Raw genomic sequence first — 22264 nt, forward strand, 5'->3', positions numbered from 1 at the left:
AAAACAGGATTAAAAAAGGTTCAGGGCAAAAGACAGTAAATGAGCTCAGGGCTAGAACGGATGAACTGGCACAGTCTGAGTGGAGATCCAGGGTTTAAGTCTGGTGGTTGATTAGCACAGGTGGGCCCGGGTGACTGGCAGCACACCTGGAACTAATGAGACTTACAGACACGAGGGGCGGTGAGTAGGAAAACGAGGGAAAAAAGCTGGAGAAGTGCCTTCATGACCTCTCAATATGTTTGTTTTTGTTGGCTAAACTGTTGTACTGAACCACAAGGTGTTAGAGAAGAACAAAGCTTATTAATTAGACTATATTTTCATTAGCCAAACTGGTTTGAGCTTTATATTGATATCAAAAAGTAAAAAACACTGTGTTTTGTTACATTACTTGTTTTTTTAATTTTAGAAAGTTATTACTTTAACAACTATTCATGTGACATAGAATTTTGTTAATGTTTTATGGTGTACAGTTAATTCCTATACAACATATTTCTGCTCTTAATGGATCCGTCCCGATACAGCATCTACATGTATATATTAATGTACATAACTTAAAAAAATACCTCTCTCTAACAAAATTTAAAAATAGAGATAAAGGCATCATGTGATTAGCAAAAGATAGCACGTTGGTACTATTATCCATCCATCCATTCATTTTTTACCGCTTATTCCCTTGGGTTCATGGGGACCACTGGAGCCTATCTCAGCTACAATCAGGCGGAAGGTGGAGTACACGCTGGACAAGTCGCCACCTCATCGCAAGTTGCTACTATTAATGAACAACAAAAACAAATATTTGTCTTTAGATATATGGATAACCTTTATCTATAGCCTTTTTATTAGACATTACATATTACATGATGGCGTCGCGTTCACACCCCACCCCAACACTGCTTTACCTAACATAATGAATAGTCATGAATTCAATATTGACCAAAAAAAATCTTGATTATTTATCTTGGCCACAATCGTGCAACCCTATGTATAAAACTACATCTCTTAGATGAAAACAGTTTTTATCTATATGGACAAAAAGTGCAGTTACCTCTTATGGCCGTCAGGTACCATCTTACACAATTTGTTTTTTATTTTTTTACCTCTTATGTCCATAAAGTGCGATCTTGCACAATTTTCACATTTGTTTTTTTATTCATGTCATTTCTTTCTGCCTTATTACTTTGTTTATAATGCTTGTGTTGCTTTCATGTGTACATTTAATTTCTACTTGAGGTCCATGAAACTGTGTTTTTATCTACAATATTGTTTCTTCTGCTTTTTTAAATAAAACTTGGTTAAAATATTTCAGTATATGAAAATTTGGAGCTCATTTAAAAATACCGTGATAATTTTGGTCACAATAACCGTAATAAGAAAATCATCATACCTTGACATCCCTAATTAGGTCTCATAAAGTCTACGGTGAGTAGAGGTCAGTGATGAAAAAATAAATTGTTGTGATTCGTTTTTTAAATTAATGCGCCACACATCAAATTATTTAAATATTAAATGTTAATTTAAAGGTGCCTGTTACTACATTACATATATAATTACATCATTTTTATAAAAACATAATTGAGGTATTTGGATGTTTTTTTAAGGGTTCTATTGGCAGAATTGAATGGCTCCCATAGGCTCCATTGTAAGCGGATTTAATAGTTAGAATGCATAAAAAAAATAAATCTACTAGCTTTTTTTTTTACAAAAAGTTTCAGCATAATTTGATGTAAAAAAATGTATTCACAAAATTCAAATGCAAAAAAAAAACCTTTTGTAATAAAGACACCAATTTACCTTCATACTTTTGAGACATTTTAAAAACTTCATCATATTTAAGTTAGTCTGTTAAGCACCTCTTTTCAAATAAAAAATGTACTATTTCAATACCAAATGTTTAGATGTACAAGAGTTTTCGATAAAACAACCAATGATTAACAAATAAACAGTATCTAAAAGAACTTCCAGCACTCTTTATAGATTCAATTAATTGATGTAAGTAAGGGTTATCATCAACAACTACAGTAGCCACCAGGATTAACCCGCTGGTATAAAAAGTGATCCTACAGAGTTTGTTTTGGTCAGTCCACAAGAGGAGGCGAGAGTTGTGGCAAGATAACAAGACCACAAATAATATTGACTCTCATTGTGTTTTGGCAAAATTTTACTTCAATAGATACTGACTATCTTGAAGTGCAATTTTTTCCCCTGCTGGAAAAACTGGGTCAGGCGGTTTATTTTGTTAGTTTTTGCTGCAATTACTTTTCAACAAATACAGCATACTTGCTTGTTTGTCCGTGTTGATGGGCTCTTCTTGCTCTTTCAGTTTGAAGCCAATATATTCCAACTGGAACATGTAACTTTGCAAGCATCTTTTTTCCTCCTAAATTTGTTATCTTGCAGTGCTTCTCACAAGCAAGTCGTGACTAGCGTGGCTTTGTTTGCCATCCTCTGTGTTAGAATCAATCAACCAGATATAAGGTAGAAAAGATCGCCGCGTTTGATAGATGGCAATGTTTTAGTCTTTTTGACATGCCATCGAGGGTTGTTAGCTTTAAAGAGGTCAGTATGAGTATGTACAGTGTTAAATATGTACCCCTGCTCTATAGTGTTAATGGTTTAGCTGCATGTTCACCACCCATTTTATTAAATGTAGTAATCAGCCTCTGGTTTAATTAAAGATAGTCAGCTAAAATTGTCTTTTGTTGCAATTCTGCAAATAGGCTTTGGGGGAAAAAAAAGCTAGTAACTTGGATTGACATTGAAAAGTGTGTATGCATTAATTTATTTGTGTGTCTTCCTTAGGCTATGACATGTCCACTTTTATCAGACGCTACAGTCGCTATCTCAACGAGAAGTCCTTCACCTACAGACAAATGTCATTTGACTTCGTCAGAGTAAAGAAAGGGTACAGTGTCTCATTTTTTGTAACATTGTTGCATGACTGATTTAGAATTTAGGAATGTTTGTGTTTTTTTTTCTTATCCCTTCCTCATTTTATGTGCTATTTTTACAAATGTCTAACACATGTTGTTATGCAAGTAGTGATACTCATAACAGGTGTCCTGCTATTTTGTTGTGCCCTAATACATCTTTGAGAACAGACCTGTACTGTTAACACAGTATATGAGCTATTATCATACAAGCTCACAGAAAATTGATTAAAAATGATCTCATCAATCAATAATCAGCGTAAATATACAATCATCTAATCAATAGGAACAGTATTTAAAATGTTCCCTCTAAAATGTACTGTTAAGCCTCTTGTTTCTCCCAAAAACAGAGCTGAGGGAGCAATGAGGACCATGACAGTGGAGAAGCTGCTGAAAGGAATGCCTATCCTGCAGGGACAGATTGATGCACTGTTGGATTTTGAGGCGAGTCCAACGTTCTCGTAGGGATCCATTTGAAGTTGTAAACCTGCAAAATTGACCAATGGATAAATGCATTTATTATATGAATGTATTTTACCAATCACATCTCTGACATGAATAATTATTGTATGCATTTTAATTATGTCCAAAGGTGCACCCACCAGAATTAAACAACGGAGTGATTAATGCCTGCTTCCTCCTACTCTTCAAAGACTTGATAAAGTTATATGCCTGCTACAATGATGGCATCATCAATCTACTAGGTATTGTATTTCCTCTCAGTGTTACTTAAATGCCAAATAAGTTAACTGTGGCAAGGCAAGCACCATGGGACCACTTTTTTTAAAATGTCACACTTTCATCCATTTCTAATTTGTGTTCCTGGCTTATTCAAGTCCAAAATCCTAGTTGTATGTTACCACCTACACCAGTGGGTTTCAAACTTTTTTCTCCGAGGTACCACCGTAGAAAACACTTTGCTCTCCAAGTACCACCATAATGACCATTATTAAAATGCAGTAGGCCTAAGTATTCATTAAAAGAAGATCTTCTATTTAACAAGTATAATAAATCATTTTGGTCACTGTAACATTACACACCATTTGAACAGTAACACTGTGTTTGAATATAAGAAAATAAAACACTAGTATGTTTTTTAATTCAATTACATTTATTGGGAACTTGTTAAAAATTCAAAAGCACACATTTTACTCAAATGATCAACCGTCCAAAAAGCGTGGGAAGAAGCAGGCTTTGTCTGGTTCCACTCTTGTGCCGTAAGCAGCAAAAATAAAAAAAAATAAATGTTAGAGAGAGATACAAAGTGACAATAATTCAGAAGGGGTAAATCAGGGTAAAGAAGAACTTATTCATATTCTATCCCAGCCCCACAATGAGTGCAGGATTGTAACATCAGTCACTTTGCATTAACAGTTCTTTAGTATACTTTTTTTAAATACTTTTAGTTTAATCCCACATACCGATGCACTTTAATTGTGTGCGTGTATATAAAACCTTTAGGTTACGTTTATTTCTGAGATTGTATTTCTCTTCTCTTGCTGATAAATATTGTTGTATAATTCTCGGCAGTCCGTTGTTATTTGCTTTGTACATGATCTGTGCAGTTTGAAAACGTACCATATCAGTTAATTTCAATATTTTTAAATCAACGAACAGACAATTTGTATGTTCTCTATATGCAGCCTTATTTATTATTCTGAGTGATGTTTTCTGCAGTACTGTCAGTGAATCAAGCGTACTTTTATAATTGTTCCTGCATATATCTACACAGTAACTGAGGAATGGTAATACCAATGAACAGTGACTTTTTATTCAGTTGTTCTTTTGTCTTATCCAATACTGGAATATTTCTCACCACTTTATGCAGTATGTACTTGATGTGTGATTTCCAGCTCATTTTGTTATCTATTGTAACTCATGCAAATTTGTTTTCCTGCACTATGTCAATCTGTACACCATCTATTTGTATTTGTGTTTGACTTTTTGTCCTACTTTTTCCAAATAACAATATTTTAGATTTACTTAAATTCAAAGATAATCTGTTTTTAACAAGCCATTTTTTTTAATTATCCATTTCTAATTGCACCGTTTTTATTACTTCCTGTGTGTTTCCCCCTGAGCAGAATTCAGTGGTGTCATCTGCAAGTTGTATTAACTTCAGTGTTGTATTAACACTGTAATTCAATCAAGGGATTCTTTGGCATACCACAATATGTAGACCTCGGCCACTACCACAATTTGAGAATCACTGACCTCCACCATGCTGCACATGCCATCACTTATCATTACAACCCTTCAACTATACATATGTTTAAAAAAATATGTTTTAAATCTACTGTCCAAGATACACAGTATTTTCATAACACCATTGTATGTTTTTGTAGAGAAATTTTTCCAGATGAAGCGAAGCCAGTGTAAAGACGGGCTGGAGATCTACAAGAGATTTCTTACACGGATGACTCGGGTTTCTGACTTCTTCAAAATCGCAGAGGTAAGCTGGTGGATGTGTCAAACCCAGCAGTTAATAACAATTTTTTACTGAAATGTTTGAAGCTGAAATGTCTGCGTTTTTTCCAGCAAGTGGGAATAGACAAAAATGACATACCTGATCTCACTCAAGTAAGTTCATTGCACCTTTGCCTCACCGTATTGTATTTGTTTTACCTTACTAACAGACAGGAAAATGTTCTCTAATGCTATACTAATCCCAGATTTATTTATTGTAATTATATTAGTTGAAACTCAGCCAAATCAAATAGCTAACATTGTTAATATGTGGATTTTCTATTATATAATTTGAGTTGATTTAACTACAGTCTGTTCAGCATATTCTAATGTCATGGCTGCCAATTAACTATCTAGTCTAATGAATGTATGTAATGATATCATCATAACCAAATTGGTGCTGTCAGCCTGTCAAACGCTTAAAACGTTTAATGAGATTAATCACAGAGTTGCTGTGGATTCATTTCAATTAATTATCTATAGATAGAATAATGTTTTATCTATATTAATCATGTTTCATTTTCCATCCATCCATTTTCTACCACTTGTCCCTTTTGGGGTGGCGGGGGGTTGCTGGAGCCTATCTCAGCTACCTTTTGGGCAGAAGGCAGCGTACACCTTGGACAAGTTGCCACTTCATCTCAGGGCCCATGTTTCATTTTGCATGAGTAAATTAACTCAAGAAAGTCACGAATGTGAGTGCAGTTAATCCATCCATCCATCCATTTTCTACCGCTTGTCCCTTTTGGAGTCGCGGGAGGTTGCTGGAGCCTATCTCAGCTGCGTTTCAGGCGGAAGGCAGTGTACACCCTGGACAAGTCACCATCTCATCTCAGGGCCCATGTTTCATTTTGCATGAGTAAATTAACTCAAGAAAGAAAGGAATGTGAATTCAGTTAATGTGTTTTTTAAACATCTTTAACATCATGTTCTGTTTTTCAAAACAAACTTTTTCAGTATCCACATTAATGTGGAGCTGTTACTCCTTTAGTGCTATCAAAGTGTTTTTCCTGGTGAAAAGAAAACTCCTGTTCGTTAACTCTTCTGTTGGTTTTTTTTTGTACTTAAATTTAAAGGCAAGGGCCAAAGTGTTGTTTAGCATCTTCTTTATTAACTTGTTTGGTTCTGAAGACTCTCAGTACCGGAGATCAACTGCCCATGTGTGCATGAGCAACAGTAAACACTACCGTACTTATACAAACTGCCTTAAATGTGTTACCAAGGACAATTCACAAATTTTGAGTCAGTCTGCGTTGCAGATGGGTTAATTGAATATTTAATTACATATTTAATCAAATAATAATAATAATATAGGAATCAGCAATAACACGTTTAGTTTGACACGGCTAAAAAAATATTACTAATAATTGTTTTACTTGATATATCCTGTACTTGGTGTTCTTGTAATAACCTTTGTTTTACCTCGCAGGCTCCAGAAAGTCTTTTGGAATCTCTGGAGACTCACCTTAACACTCTGGAGGGAAGGAAGCCGTAAGTAGTTTTAAATAAAATTATTTTTTATTTTATTTTTTTGAGAAAATTATACTAAATAATGACGTTAACTCATTATTAAAATTTACGTATCATTGGATGCGACCATGACATTGTTTTTGTGTGGCCTCTTTGATTTATTTTGTGGGAGCTGTATAACATAATCTTTTTTCTGATCTTTTCCCAATTCCATACAGAGAGGATAAGTAAGTACCTTCTGTTACTCACATTTCACATTTTTCAACATAATCTGCTCTTTTAATATGTTTAAATTGATTGATTTCCATTATTATATTTATGTTCCATCACTGATCACTCATACTAAAAATACACCCGTACTGAACCAACAATGTCTTCAGAATGTGCTTCTATATGACAAGCTCAATCTTATATTTTCCGAACCAAAAAAAATATAACAAGGACACCACCGGCTAGTGGCAACACTAAATTGGGCGTAGTGTGTGAATGTGAGTGTGAATGTTGTCTGTCTATCTGTGTTGGCCCTTCGATGAGGTGGCGACTTGTCCAGGGTGTACCCCGCCTTCCGCCCGATTGTAGCTGAGATAGGCACCAGCGTCCCCCGCGTCCCCAAAAGGGACAAACGGTAGAAAATGGATGGATGGATGGATGGACCACCGGCTAGCTTATGTTACCAGTATTGGTTTAACAGAATATATTAAAAAAGCCTATATTTTCCAGAAATACAGTACTAAATATATTTTAAAAAAAATGTTGTATAACATTTTTTTTCTAAGTTTGACGGTCATACATGTTTTGTACACACATACAAGCTGTCCAGGAGAAAGCAATCAACAATTTTTAGTCAAGTTTTTTATAATAGAATATACGTTCATTGATAATTGTAGATCAACTTTGCCTAATAGTTTTCATTAGCTGACTACAAACAAAACTAATGTTTGAACCAAAAAAGGGCGAGATATAATGCTTATAACATGCTCAAAAGTTAGTGCCCTCTAGGGAGCCTCTTAAGGGTACAAACAGTCACTTTAAAGGGCACATTTTGTTATGCCTCGGTGTAGTTGTACACCTATGTATGAATAGAAATGTGGGTGTCTTTGCATAGTAGTTTTAACTTGCACTTACAGATGTAGCGACAGACTGTAGTTACTGACAGTGGTTTTCTGAAGTGTTCCTGAGCCCATGTGGTGATATCCTTTACACACTGATGTCACTTTTTGATGCAGTACCGCCTGAGGGAATGAAGGTCCTTTATATCATCGCTTACGTGCTGTGATTTCTCCGGATTCTCTGAACCTTTTGATGGTATTACGGACCGTAGATGGTAAAATTCCTAAATTTCTTGCAATAGCCCGTGGAGAAATGTTGTTCTTAAACTGTTTGACAATTTGCTCTTGCATTTGTTCACAAAGTGGTGACCGTTTCCCAATTCTTGTTTGTGAATAACTGAGCATTTCACGGAAGCTGCTTTTATACCCAATCATGGCACCCACCTGTTTTCAATTAGCCTGCACACCTGTGGGATGTTCCAAATAAGTGTTTGATGAGAATTCCTCAACTTTATCAGTAATTATTGCCACCTTTCCTTACTTCTTTGTCTTGTGTTGCTGGCATCAAATTCTAAAGTTAATGATTATTTGCAAAAAAAAAAGTGTTTATCAGTTTGAACATCAAATATGTTGTCTTTGTAGCATATTCAACTGAATATGGGTTGAAAAGGATTTGCAAATCATTGTATTCTGTTTATATTTACATCTAACACAATTTCCCAACTCATATGGAAACGGGGTTTGTATAATAAACCAAAGTAAAGCCAAAACGCAAATAAATATTGATTTGGTGTATTCAAATGGAGGTCTTTGCGTGCCATTCTTGGACTAACTTTGGGCACGCAAGTGGCTGTTTTCCTTTTAGTAGTAGTTGTAACGATCTGTTTGCTTATCATATGTAATTCTATTTCTAGTATTTTGCCCCTTACTTATACTGTAGTTATCAACACTCCTTATAAAATCTGAGCATTATTATTTTCATAGAGGTATTTTTTACACTGGTCTTGAATTTGATCTCATAAGATTTCTTTGCAGCTGCACCAAATTAAGTGTGTGGTTAAGTGTATAACTGCATTGCCAGACAATGACAATAAGTCGTCTTGTTTTGTCATATTTGTCAATACAATTGTTTTAATTCTGTATCACCTTATTACAATGAAGCAATACGGGCTTGACGTTCAAAACATCTTCCACTCTGTGCCTACAAAATAAAAATAAATGAGTCAGCAGTGCATGTGTTTACTACCATAAATGTAATTGATTTGAAATGCTGCCTATTTGAACACTGAATACTTAATGTAATTAAAATGTGACCGTACTTCCATTACAAATTAAGTTTCCTTATAAATGTTATGTAACTGATGTGCTTCATTGTTTTTGCAGGTCCCCGGCCAAGGTAAGCATCTACGTACACCTGATAAGTTGTATTTATTCACAGTAGATATTCTTTGATAACTGCGGCATACTAACTATGTTGTTTACTTTGTTGGATGCTAACAGGACACGACAGCTAATAACAGCTCAGCTACTGCTGCCCCCTCCGCTGCACCACCCAAGCCTGCACCCCCTGCTGCTGCCGGCGGTCCCCCTGCTCGCCCTGGACCACCTGTCAAACCCCCACCGCCTTCTATAACACCCACAGCAGTAGCTCCCAGCAAAACCAGGTAAGTGGCTCTAATTCAAATTATAATGTTAGATTTATAGCTTAATAAGATATGCATATTTATGCTACATGCTTACTTCTCATCTAGTACCCTTGATGATGGCTTCCTGTTGGATCTAGACCCCATGTCCTCTTCAACCAAGGGTGCTGCAGCACCTTCCACCACTACTGGATGGGGAGGTGATTAAATTGTCTTACGTCAGCCTTTTCCCTTACTGGGATTGCAACATGGATAACATTATTGACATTTGCCAAATCTCATTATTATCTTTAAATGCTGGGTCATTTTTTTGTTTGCTTCTTGTTGTGCAGATCTACTGGCTGATGGTAAGTAATCAAATTACATCTTTCTGTTAGTATATACAGAATTATAATATTCATTTGTGGAAACTGCTTTGTTAGCATATGATTCTAGCAATTGTTTTGTTATATTTTATGCTGTTACCGTCATCTGCCCTTCTCTTCTGATCCTTTTTTTGTCTGCTGTGACCGGGTGTGTTTTTATATAGCTACTCCAGCTGCCAGTGACAGTGCTTCTGAAGCTCCACAAGCAAAAAAAGAGGCTGCTGCTGATGCCGCAGCTGCCCCTGCATTGTCTGCACCTGCACCTGCTGCTGCTCCTGCCCCAGCCAGGCCTGCACCCACCTCCCTGCCTGTTGCAGCTCCTGCCACCACATCAGTTAGAGACATCGACCTTTTTGGAGGTGAGTGGGTCCATATTGTGGGTGGAGGACACTATATGGACTAGATTACACAGTTGAGCAGCTCTTTTCCAACAAGTCTTTAATGTGTTAATGTTTTATGACAAGAACTATGGATCTCTATAAAAATAATAAAATTGTACGTAATTCTTTACATTTTCTAACACTGTTTATGATCTTCTCCGGGCAATCAATCGATCCCAACTGGACTGTTTGGCTTGTCTTAGAAGACCTTTTGTCTCTCATCCACAGAGGCTTCCTCAGTTCATGCTTATCGAGTTAGGCCGTCTTCACACCGCAGGTCACTTCTGATTTTTTTTCCCCGAATGTTTCCTGCATCGTATTTTTTTCATTTCAATGTCAACAGTGAAATTCCGAATTTTTTAAAACCGACCCAGGCCTCTTTCGTATGTGGATATAAATCGGATATGTATCGAATGCGACTGCAGTGTGAAGGTTCCGGTCGCATTCATCCGACCCAAACATCATCAGAATGTGATAAGCAACATAATTCTTCATCAAAATAAATAGTTGATAAATTAACAAGAAAAAAGCCAAAAATAATACGTCAATGATCCAGCACTCCTGTGTCAGACTGCTTGCCCATTCCCTCTTAGGAGCAGACGTTGAAGCAAAAGTCCCCCAAACTGCAAATGGCCAAAATGCTTGCTCTCTTCCTTCTTAATCTTCTATGCGTATTAATGCTGTAGAGAAAATGTTGAATTTAAATTCACAAAATACTTGAAATTGCCACAAATGCGCCTGTCCTGAGACCGACTAGAATTGGAGTCATGTTTATTTCTGTAAAAACTGCAGCACCTGTGATATCTTGACGTCATGTCTGCATGCTGGTCAGTTTGCATTTACATTAGACATCACATTTTTTTTAGCAATGTGTACAGACACACATTCTACTCTACAGTGTGAACATATCCTTTGATTGGTCAGATCTAGTAGACTCCCTTCTTGTATGTTTTGGTAGTTGTCGTTTCACAGCTGTCGTTCTGCCACACAATACCTCAATTCCACTTTAAAGACTGTCGTTAGCATTGACAGGTGGGTTGCTATTTTTAATCTCAACAGTTTTTGTTTTTTTTCCACAACACTTAAGTGGAACTATCCTTTCCCAGCACACCCTCCTTGTGTTGGAGTTTAAATAGTTGGGGTTTTGGCACAAGCTACTTGACTAAATCTTATCAATCTAAGTCTAATACTACATCCGACCAATCTAGTTCAATGAGTATGAACTGATGAAGCCGACTTGAATGAGAAGCGAAATGTCTTGTAAGGCAAACCAAACAGTCCAGTTGCAACCAATTGAATGCCCTGAGAATACAATGACCTGGATGGATGAGAACATCAGTAGACACTGTTAATGATCACTTTATAGATGCATAATGTAGGCCGTCTGTGTCCAGTGTTTCAAATTTAACACCTCCAAGGTACAAGTATCTAAAAGGAGATTTCACCAGTGACTTGAAACATGCAAATTTAATAATGATCAGAAAGTCTTGCCTGTAGCTTTACACTGATTCATAGACCGTTTAACTTGAGTCCGTAGCTGCCTTGAAAACATTGAGAATTGTGTAATGTGGGATCCTCATACATAATAAAAAAACATGTTGGTACGTTTACAAGCACACAAAAAATATACCCATCCATTTTAAACTGCTTGTCCCTCTATGGGTCAATGGGCTGGCTGGATATTATTAACAATAAATATTTTTGCATGAAATGGCTTGAAACCAGCTTTTTAAAATGCTTGTAAACACTTTAATTAGATCGTGTACATTTTTTTAATAAATTGGTTTAACATACAGTACTTAGATTATGCAGATGGGAACTTGTTCTCTCTTGCAAGTTTGATCGCGCAATCATGTAAGTGAGCCTTCTACACATGCGAAAGTCTCTGTTAAATCCAGGAACTTCTGCTAGTGGCACTAATCAGCATTGTTTTAGCATCCCATACAACTAAACAATTTGGAATAACCACAATCGCCCACTCGAGTATAGGAAGCACACCGCATTTGAATGGTCGGATTTGGGTTTATTTGGGGAATCTGACTAGTTTAGTGCATGGAAACATGGACTGTCATCTAGGTTTTAGTTAAATAGAAATACTGTACAATACGTATTTATGTCATGGCCTTGTTTAATGGGTAAGTTATGCTTGAATTACAAAACACATATTCACATTGTGTATTTCCCTTTATCCTACGTTTTACATCCCATGTTTTGTTGCTTCTGTGCATATTGATGTGCTGGCATGGTGTCAAGTTGTCAAACACCATGAAGCACAGAGCAACAATGTTGACCCTGTATGGCATATCCCATAAATGTGAGTCATTTGAAGCATTTTACTTGTACTGGATGAAAAATTCTCTATTGTGACAGTGTAGTGTTGCTCCAGTATGCTTAGACTACAATGTGAAACCTCTCTGCTTTTATGACTCACACTTTTCAGATATGTTCTCTCTCCTCTTTTTTTACAATGCTCAATGATTTTCTCAATTGGACCGTACCAACTGTGAAAACACAATATGATGAATTGCAATGAATGTTTGACATTTAATTACACTTAAAATTTGAAAGTTTTTAAAGATAAATTTGGTAAGATGGTCTCAGTCAAGCTATCTTGCGGACTCACAAAAGACACCCAAAGTATAGGGGTCAAAAACAAAGGGCCTGATTTACTAGGATCCACATACCACGTGCTAAACAGCATGTGCAGTCTTTAAAATTGCGTGTGATATTAGTCTATCAATCTACTACCATTGCACGCGCTATTCATAAATAGTGGAGACCCCCTTATTTAAATGAGGTTTATGCATGTACTGCTCAGCTTTCACCATGGAGGCACATTTACCGCACATTCATGTTATCATGCTCCCCCTGTGTCGTTTTGCTATCAAACAAGCAGCAGACATGTACCACTTTTTATGGGCATTTTATAAGCAGGCCGGTGGACCCACAATGAAACCCACATTTTTTGTGCGCTGCAAATGCGATCATGAAAGAGAGCTTCAATTTACTGTGCTCAATACACGAAAAAATGCATACATCAATACGTTTTTTATTTATTTATTTATTTTTTGTCCTGTCCAGCTTCTCAGGCAAATCATATAGTTGATGTAGATGCCCATATCGGCTGTTCAGATTTACTATACAAAAGAGAAGTGTAGGATACTTCTCTTGTTGCCTTTTTGAATTGGACTTTATTAAATCTACTTATATTATCATTTGGTGCAGCTGGGCCGGAGCAGGAGGGGATAGAAAGAGAAAAAATAGGAAGACAGAGGGGGAAATTGTGGGGATAAGAGGGGGATTAGACAGAGAGACAAAAACAACAATAGCAAACACAACAAAAACAACAACAACAATAGAACACCAGCACATACGATATGTACAAATGTGGTAGTAAAAGTGATTGCAAATAAGCAGTTAGTGAAATAAATAATAATATAGGAATGACATTGAGCATTTTTACACTACAACTGGAGCAATACAAATACCAATAAAAAAATCGCTATTGATTATGAACAATACCAATAGTTTACCTCTATTATCAACAATACAGTTGTTCAAATGCAACAATACATATACATAATATCTAGAAAGATAAATAAAATAAAATAAAAAATAAATAGATACGGGGGCTTGAGCCTATCCCAGCTGCACTCGGGCGGAAGGCAGGGTTCACCCTGGACATGTCGCCACCTCATCACAGGGTCAACACAGATAGACAGACAAGTTCAATTATTCACCAATTTTAGTGTCACCAGTCAGCTTATCCCTAGGTGCAATCTTTGGAGGTGGTTGGAAGCCGGAGTACCCGGAGGAAACCTACACAGTCACAGGGAGGATATGCAAACTCCACATAGACACCTGGGAATTGAACACACAACCTTCTCACTGTGAGGCACAAGCACTAACCACTATACTGCGCTGCCCTGGGGATATGTTAATATTCTAAATAAAAAAAATTCAAAAAAAACCTGCCAGCAGACACCAAAACACGTCATTTGAATTAGTTTTAATCAGCACTTTAAGTCCACCAGCATTCAACTTCAAAATTATAAAAGGATGTTGCAGTATAGACAATATGCCTAATATTTTTTTATTTCTGACTGACAATGCAAATAGGTTGACACACGTAGGATTCTCTGTTCCTCATATGTCTTGACCGCTAGAGCACCGATCCAGCAGCCGTGTGTGTAACCGTGTCAGCTAAATAAAACGCTAAAAAGTGCTCTCAAAACAGCGATGAATGTTATTAAATCACATTGCGCATGCTGTATAATATATTTGCATATTCTCCCAGAATTTCGGGTGTTTTACTAATCAGCATATATTCTGTTTATTAATAAGGACAAGACGCAAAATGGATTGCACGCCTTATTCTGCTCGCTTAACAGAGGCAATTAACTTTGCACACGTTTAGTAAATAAGCTTTGCATGTGGTATCAAGTTTGCACACAGACCTTTAGTAAATCAGGCCCTCAATGGTTATACCTAAAAAGCTAATCCCATGCACACAAGATGAGCACATCAAGTAGTATCTTTGTCAAATGAACCTTGTCCATCTTCAAACTCAACATGCTCCCTCTTGTCACAGAGTACAAGAAACTTGTGACAACATGTTTCATCTCACTGAATGCAGCATTATGCAGCCGTCAGACATCTCATTTTCTGATAACGCAGTCAAAGACATGACTGCCGGGCTGCATATTTCTTGTATTCTCTACTTTTCCCTGATGCTGACCTCTCATGTATGTTGTTTTCATTCCATCTGTTTGTCCATTTTTTTGTCTGATGTCTGTGTTTGTGTTGCATTTTGGCTGTTTTCGTGTGCGATACCATAGATGCATTTGCACCTTCCCCAGGAGATGGTCCTGCAGCTGTGGCCGCGGGTCCTGCTACGGATGCATTTGGTGAATCTGGTGGGTGACAAAACAGTTTCTTGTGCTGATATGAGTGGGTGTTTGGATGAGACAACTTCTGCTTCCATAGGAGACAGTAGAACACATGTCTACATTTGGCCTACTGTCTCACCACAATTAATCATTTAGTGCCTTAGTCATGGACATAACTGTTATCTAGCACACGAACAAGCACTTTTTTGACCTGACTGGCTGATGCTAACAGATCGGAATGACTTCGAAACCTATTTTTTCACTCTTTTTTTCTTTTAGTCATCACTCTTTGACTTGGTGACTTTGATGGGCAGATCTAAATAATTACACTATTAGTTTTTGCAAAGTAAAACATTTACTGTGTATTTCAGACCTGTTGTAGCATATCAATGACAGAAAGAATTAACATAGGATGAACTTTAGCCAGATATTTAGTAAGAGGTGTGGTGCTCAAGACCGCTAGGACAAAAGTGAACAAATCTTTTTAGACCATCCCTTGTAGGGAAGTGTGAAGTGAATTATATTTATATAGCGCTTTTCTCAAGTGACTCAAAGCGCTTTACATAGTGAAACCCAATATCTAAGTTACATTTAAACCAGTGTGGGTGGCACTGGGAGCAGATGGGTAAAGTGTCTTGCCCAAGGACACAACGGCAGTGACTAGGCTGGCTGAAGCGGGAATCGAACCTGCAACCCTCAAGTTGCTGGCACGGCGACTCTACCAACCGAGCTATAACGCCCCAGATTGTAAATGTTGATTGGTCTTTCCACTATGTTTCCTGACAAGAATATTGCAAACAAACTAGCAGGGTCTAGAGATAGTAGATTAACAGTAATTGTACTTGTATATTTTTTAGGGCTGTCAATAATAACGAGTTAACTCATGTGAATGATTACAAAAAATTATCGCATTTATCATGCAATTTTTTTGACCTTGCATGGTCTTTTACCTTAACCGTTATATGGTCAGTGTTTTGATCAATGCATCCTTCAGTACAAATAATAGTGAGGACACTCTGATTGGTGTGTCCACTGGCAAATTTCATTCCAAAATAAAGCTTTAAAGAAATGTATGTAACAATGACCAAGTTTCGTGCAAATAAATGACATGCAATCAGGTATCACGTTGAAAACATTCCTGGATTACACTTCGACAACAAATAGTATTCTGGTCTTTTCTTAAACTAATTTTATTCATGCAATCAGTTAATCACCTGTGATTAATCTGGTTTTAAAATAAAAAATCATTCGACATATTTTTTTTCTAAGAAAACCTCAAAATACACTTAGTGGGTACATAATACACAAACTGAAAAGAACATAAGAATTTGGACATAGATCTTGTATTGTTTACGGAATATAACGCAGATGCATGTAGGTACAGTTTTTAAAATTAATGCATTACAATGCTTATACTAAGTAAACAGTGCGGGAGTCAGTGGGACTTCCTTGAAAGGGTAAACAAAAATCATTTGCATTACTAACACCGTAACTAATTGGGCCTGATCTTGAAAAAATTCCCTACCGCCTTAGCATTTATTATATGGGAAATAACTTATGTTGTATGATTTAAAAAAATGAATAAAACAATGACGTCATTTGATCGAAAAGGCATTTAAAGAGTTGAAAAAAAAATATATAAACACGTTTGGTATTCGGGGGCGGTAGCTCTGGATTGGCAGACCGGGGTGGTGGTCCCTCTCTTTAAGAAGGGGGACCGGAGGGTGTGTTCCAACTATTGTGGGATCACACTCCTCAGCCTTCCCGGTAAGGTTTATTCAGGTGTACTGGAGAGGAGGCTACGGCGGATAGTCGAACCTCGGATTCAGGAGGAACAGTGTGGTTTTCGTCCTGGTCGTGGAACTGTGGACCAGCTCTATACTCTCGGCAGGGTTCTTGAGGGTGCATGGGAGTTTGCCCAACCAGTCTACATGTGCTTTGTGGACTTGGAGAAGGCATTCGACCTTGTCCCTCGGGAAGTCCTGTGGGGAGTGCTCAGAGAGTATGGGGTATCAGACTGTCTTATTGTGGCGGTCCGCTCCCTGTACGATCAGTGCCAGAGCTTGGTCCGCATTGCCGGCAGTAAGTCGAACACATTTCCAGTGAGGGTTGGACTCCGCCAAGGCTGTCCTTTGTCACCGATTCTGTTCATAACTTTTATGGACAGAATTTCTAGGCGCAGTCAAGGCATTGAGGGGTTCCGGTTTGGTGACCGCAGGATTAGGTCTCTGCTTTTTGCAGATGATGTGGTCCTGATGGCTTCATCTGACCGGGATCTTCAGCTCTCACTGGATCGGTTTGCAGCCGAGTGTGAAGCGACCGGAATGAGAATCAGCACCTCCAAGTCCGAGTCCATGGTTCTCGCCCGGAAAAGGGTGGAGTGCCATCTCCGGGTTGGAGAGGAGACCCTGCCCCAAGTGGAGGAGTTCAAGTACCTAGGAGTCTTGTTCACGAGTGGGGGAAGAGTGGATCGTGAGATCGACAGGCGGATCGGTGCGGCGTCTTCAGTAATGCGGACGTTGTACCGATCCGTTGTGGTGAAGAAAGAGCTGAGCCGGAAGGCAAAGCTCTCAATTTACCAGTCGATCTACGTTCCCATCCTCACCTATGGTCATGAGCTTTGGGTCATGACCGAAAGGATAAGATCACGGGTACAAGCGGCCGAAATGAGTTTCCTCCACCGGGTGGCGGGGCTCTCCCTTAGAGATAGGGTGAGAAGCTCTGCCATCCGGGAGGAGCTCAAAGTAAAGCCGCTGCTCCTCCACATCGAGAGGAGCCAGATGAGGTGGTTCGGGCATCTGGTCAGGATGCCACCCGAACGCCTCCCTAGGGAGGTGTTTAGGGCACGTCCAACCGGTAGGAGGCCACGGGGAAGACCCAGGACACGTTGGGAAGACTATGTCTCCCGGCTGGTCTGGGAACGCCTCGGGATCCCCTGGGAAGAGCTAGACGAAGTGGCTGGGGAAAGAGAAGTCTGGGTTTCCCTGCTTAGGCTGCTGCCCCCGCGACCCGACCTCAGATAAGCGGAAGAAGATGGATGGATGGATGGACGTTTGGTATTTTTGATTGAAGTTGATTTCAAATTTGAGCAAAACAAGTAAAAAACATGTCCTAAAATAAGTATAATTGTTAGCATAGTTGACCAATGAAAACATTGTAATTTGATTTTACAAATTAAATAAAAACAAAAAAGAGTAAGACAACAACAACAAAACTTACTGTAAAAAAAACAAACAAAAAAAAATACTGTCAAGGACCAAAAAGTCCATCTGTGATGTGTGCTAGAGTGATTCAATGCTTTTGACACTCATTAAGATACTTACAAGCATCTTGCATCACAAACGCGTATACTCACATGTGTTGTTTTAATCCTCCATCCCTGCCCCTCTTATCATAACCCTGCTGACCCTCTAACTCCACTCCCCGCTGCTTCCGCTGAAGACCCCTTTGCTACAACGGAGGGGAGTGCAGACATTGCTCCAGAGCTGGACCTGTTTGCTATGAAGCCCGCCGACACGGGGCCCACAGCCATCACCCCTCCCACCTCTAGTGAGGCGCCGACCATCGCTGCCCCCACCCCTTCTATCACCACCACAACTAGCACCACGGACAGCACCACCACAGAGTCTGCAGCCGCACCGACTCTAGATTTATTTGGTGGTAATGTCCTTTTGCTCTCATTATGCTCTCCTCCATTCCTCTGCATTATAACAATGATTTACTGCTCTTAGCCTAACATGATAAATTGATCATTTGTGATGACAATTTTGCTGTCCCTGCATGTCTTACCTCTTCCCAACATTTTTTTCGGCCATAAAAATTAATCAAGCATCTTGGCAAACTCTGCAAAGCTGAGACCCCACTTTTCTTAAAAAAATCATATACTTGTTAGGAAAGTCACGGTTCACCTTTTGGGATTTTTACCGGTAATTGTGTCCTCTTTATCGGCAGATATGGCGCAACTTTGTTGTAATTACTGACCTAATACTAACAAAGACTGTGCCAGTGTTGAGATAGTTTGTATTCCCCTGCTTGTTGTGAACAACTTCAAAATACTGGCAACCAACAATGACCGTATGCTTTGTATGTTATGCACCTAAGTTAAAGGGAAATATTGCTCATTTTCTAAATACAACAGTGTTGAATTTGCCTTTACATTTTGGTCTTTAATATTACACATATAACACGCTATAGAGGCTGACTGCAGCCTAGTCAGTGTTGTAACACTGTTGCCACTCACCACATCATGCTTCAAAGATTGCGGCTTGTAAAGGTGACTATGCGGGTGTTATTTCATGTGTAGACTACGTTCCTAATGTTAAAAAAACATATTTAGAAAGTCATTAACAGGGTTTTTATATTCCAGCAATAATGAATACTCTATTTATAATCAATAATTCTTACTTAGAGGAAATTCATTCACCACAGCCAGACCCAAAACCAATTAGCCGTAATAAACGAGAGATTACTGTATTACTCTTGGCGACCAGAAGTGGATTTTCCAGTGGGAGCCTGAGTGTTCATATATGTAGGAGCAACCAACAGAAATGCAGTTGAAGTATATTTCTGATTATTAATTAAGAAAAAATGTGTTATGTGTTATTCATCATCCTCAGCCGTTGTCAGTCCACTGCTGGACGAAAGCCTCAGGATGTTTCTGCCATTTGGCGTACTTTTCATGCTGGTTATTAGCCTACACCTTCCACGCTGGCTTAGTGCGGGTTGGAAGGGGTATTTTATATCAGAGATCCTTCTCCTAGATTAATTGCCTTACTGGGCTGTTGAACTTAGTCTGTCCTGTTGGTTTTCCGCGCCCCATTTACCCAGAGACCCGCTCAGCTTTATGGCGCTGACCACCCGCCAGTCACAAGAGAAGGTGCAAACAGTTCTTTGTGTGCATTTTATAGACGTTAGTTGGGACTCACTAACCCCACACACAGCCTCCCATCTCATGCCTGGATGTAGTTTAACGTCATACCCAGGAGTGTTATTACGTTAAGTTAATATTTTTACTACATGTAATCAAATATGAACAATAAACAAAGAGATTAAATTGACAACTACAATGTGGTTCATTCCAATATGTTTACTTGTCTTCAATCAATCAATGTTTATTTATACAACCCTAAATCACAAGTTTCTCAAAAGGCTGCACAAACCACAACGACATCCTCGGTACAGAGCCCACATAAGGGCAAGGAAAAACTCACACCCAGTGGGACGTCGGTGACAGTGACAATGATGACTTTGAGAGACCTTGGAGACGACCGCATATGTGGGCAACCATGTGTTTGTATTCCAGGTCAAGTCCAAAGTTCATATTAAAAAAAGGTAATACAATAAAATAAAATAAGTTGATAAATCCAAGCAGAAGGAAAAATGTTCGGTGAAGTAAAGCCAATTCAAAACTGCTATGCTGCTTCAGCATTAATTGTAAAAGTAAACAAATTTTCCTTTAGACATTATATATTTAAGGAAAAGGTTTGTCTACAATGTAAACTTCAATTGTATGGTCGTTTAAGATATAAAGCCGTAAATTTGTTAAGATGACAGCGTTCAAAGCTATATTAAATGAGTAATTATCTCCATAGGCTTTTGAATGGACGTGGCGGCAATGTGGCTGAACCGAACTAAAACAATTACAAAAGACATGTTGACTCACCGCCTAATGAAAGTTTAGCAGAGACAAAGTATAATTGTATCCATTTAGTCATTCAGTTCATCAGAGTAGAACAAGTAAGCACCTGCAGAGCACGACGACCATGATGATGATAAGATACTGAAGTAATTGGTCGCCTCAATCATTATTATACAACCGCAGAGAATATGAATGGCAGGGAACGGCCCTGCATAGGAATTAGGCTTAGATTTACACAAACTTTATTGATCCACAAGGGACATTGTTCCATACAAATTATATGTCAGTACCTCTGTTGTTGAATGAAAGATTCTGGTTGTCAGATTTTGAAACAACTTTAGCTGTACTAAAAAAAAGATAGTTATTGTGTAACTTTCCGGTCCAGAAGCACTTTTGTTTGTGAATCTATTTTACAGTCTCTTATGCAAAATGGAGAGGCAACTAGCATTTCTCCACCATTCTTTTTGTCTAAATCTTGCTTAGATCTACACGTTTCCAATAGAACATGAGGTGGTATCCGCCCGGAGTTCCTTAAGGCTCTGGATGCTGTGGGGCTGTCTTGGTTGACAAGACGTTGCAGCATCGCGTGGACATCGGGGGCGGTAGCTCTGGATTGGCAGACCGGGGTGATGGTTCCTCTCTTTAAGAAGGGGGACCGGAGGGTGTGTTCCAACTATTGTGGGATCACACTCCTCAGCCTTCCCGGTAAGGTTTATTCAGGTTTACTGGAGAGGAGGCTACGCCGGATAGTCGAACCTCGGATTCAGGAGGAACAGTGTGGTTTTCGTCCTGGTCGTGGAACTGTGGACCAGCTCTATACTCTCGGCAGGGTTCTTGAGGGTGCATGGGAGTTTGCCCAACCAGTCTACATGTGCTTTGTGGACTTGGAGAAGGCATTTGACCGTGTCCCTCGGGAAGTCCTGTGGGGAGTGCTCAGAGAGTATGGGGTACCGGACTGTCTTATTGTGGCGGTCCGCTCCCTGTACGATCTGTGCCAGAGCTTGGTCCGCATTGCCGGCAGTAAGTCGAACACGTTTCCAGTGAGGGTTGGACTCCGCCAAGGCTGTCCTTTGTCACCGATTCTGTTCATAACTTTTATGGACAGAATTTCTAGGCGCAGTCAAGTCGTTGAGGGGTTCCGGTTTGGTAACCGCAGGATTGGGTCTCTGCTTTTTGCAGATGATGTGGTCCTGATGGCTTCATCTGACCGGAATCTTCAGTTCTCGCTGGATCGGTTCGCAGCCAAGTGTGAAGCGACCGGAATGAGAATCAGCACCTCCAAGTCCGAGTCCATGGTTCTCGCCCGGAAAAGGGTGGAATGCCATCTCCGGGTTGGGGAGGAGACCCTGCCCCAAGTGGAGGAGTTCAAGTACCTAGGAGTCTTGTTCACGAGTAGTACCGATCCGTTGTGGTGAAGAAGGAGCTGAGCCGGAAGGC

The 22264-nt window shown here is 39.0% G+C and overlaps 1 protein-coding gene across 7 annotated transcripts in view; it reads left to right on the forward strand.

The window, feature by feature from the left end:
* The window catches only part of snap91a (synaptosome associated protein 91a), an 85295-nt gene that overhangs the window by 41108 nt on the left and 21923 nt on the right, over positions 1 to 22264 (forward strand). For 5 of the 7 annotated variants that reach the window (XM_061916422.1, XM_061916420.1, XM_061916424.1 and 2 more), the window contains exons 5-17: positions 2800 to 2902; positions 3278 to 3371; positions 3520 to 3631; positions 5273 to 5379; positions 5466 to 5507; positions 6823 to 6884; positions 9296 to 9308; positions 9413 to 9576; positions 9664 to 9755; positions 9888 to 9902; positions 10085 to 10279; positions 15139 to 15216; positions 18631 to 18849. In XM_061916422.1, coding sequence (XP_061772406.1) covers positions 2800 to 2902; positions 3278 to 3371; positions 3520 to 3631; positions 5273 to 5379; positions 5466 to 5507; positions 6823 to 6884; positions 9296 to 9308; positions 9413 to 9576; positions 9664 to 9755; positions 9888 to 9902; positions 10085 to 10279; positions 15139 to 15216; positions 18631 to 18849 — 1296 coding nt within the window. Of the gene's footprint in view, positions 1 to 2799; positions 2903 to 3277; positions 3372 to 3519; positions 3632 to 5272; positions 5380 to 5465; positions 5508 to 6822; positions 6889 to 9295; positions 9309 to 9412; positions 9577 to 9663; positions 9756 to 9887; positions 9903 to 10084; positions 10280 to 15138; positions 15217 to 18630; positions 18850 to 22264 lie in introns of those variants that run through there. The other 2 variants (XM_061916423.1, XM_061916427.1) reach the window with 2 other exon arrangements.

Source organism: Nerophis ophidion, linkage group LG11 (assembly GCF_033978795.1).
Source record: "Nerophis ophidion isolate RoL-2023_Sa linkage group LG11, RoL_Noph_v1.0, whole genome shotgun sequence".
Taxonomy (NCBI): Eukaryota; Metazoa; Chordata; class Actinopteri; order Syngnathiformes; family Syngnathidae; genus Nerophis; species Nerophis ophidion.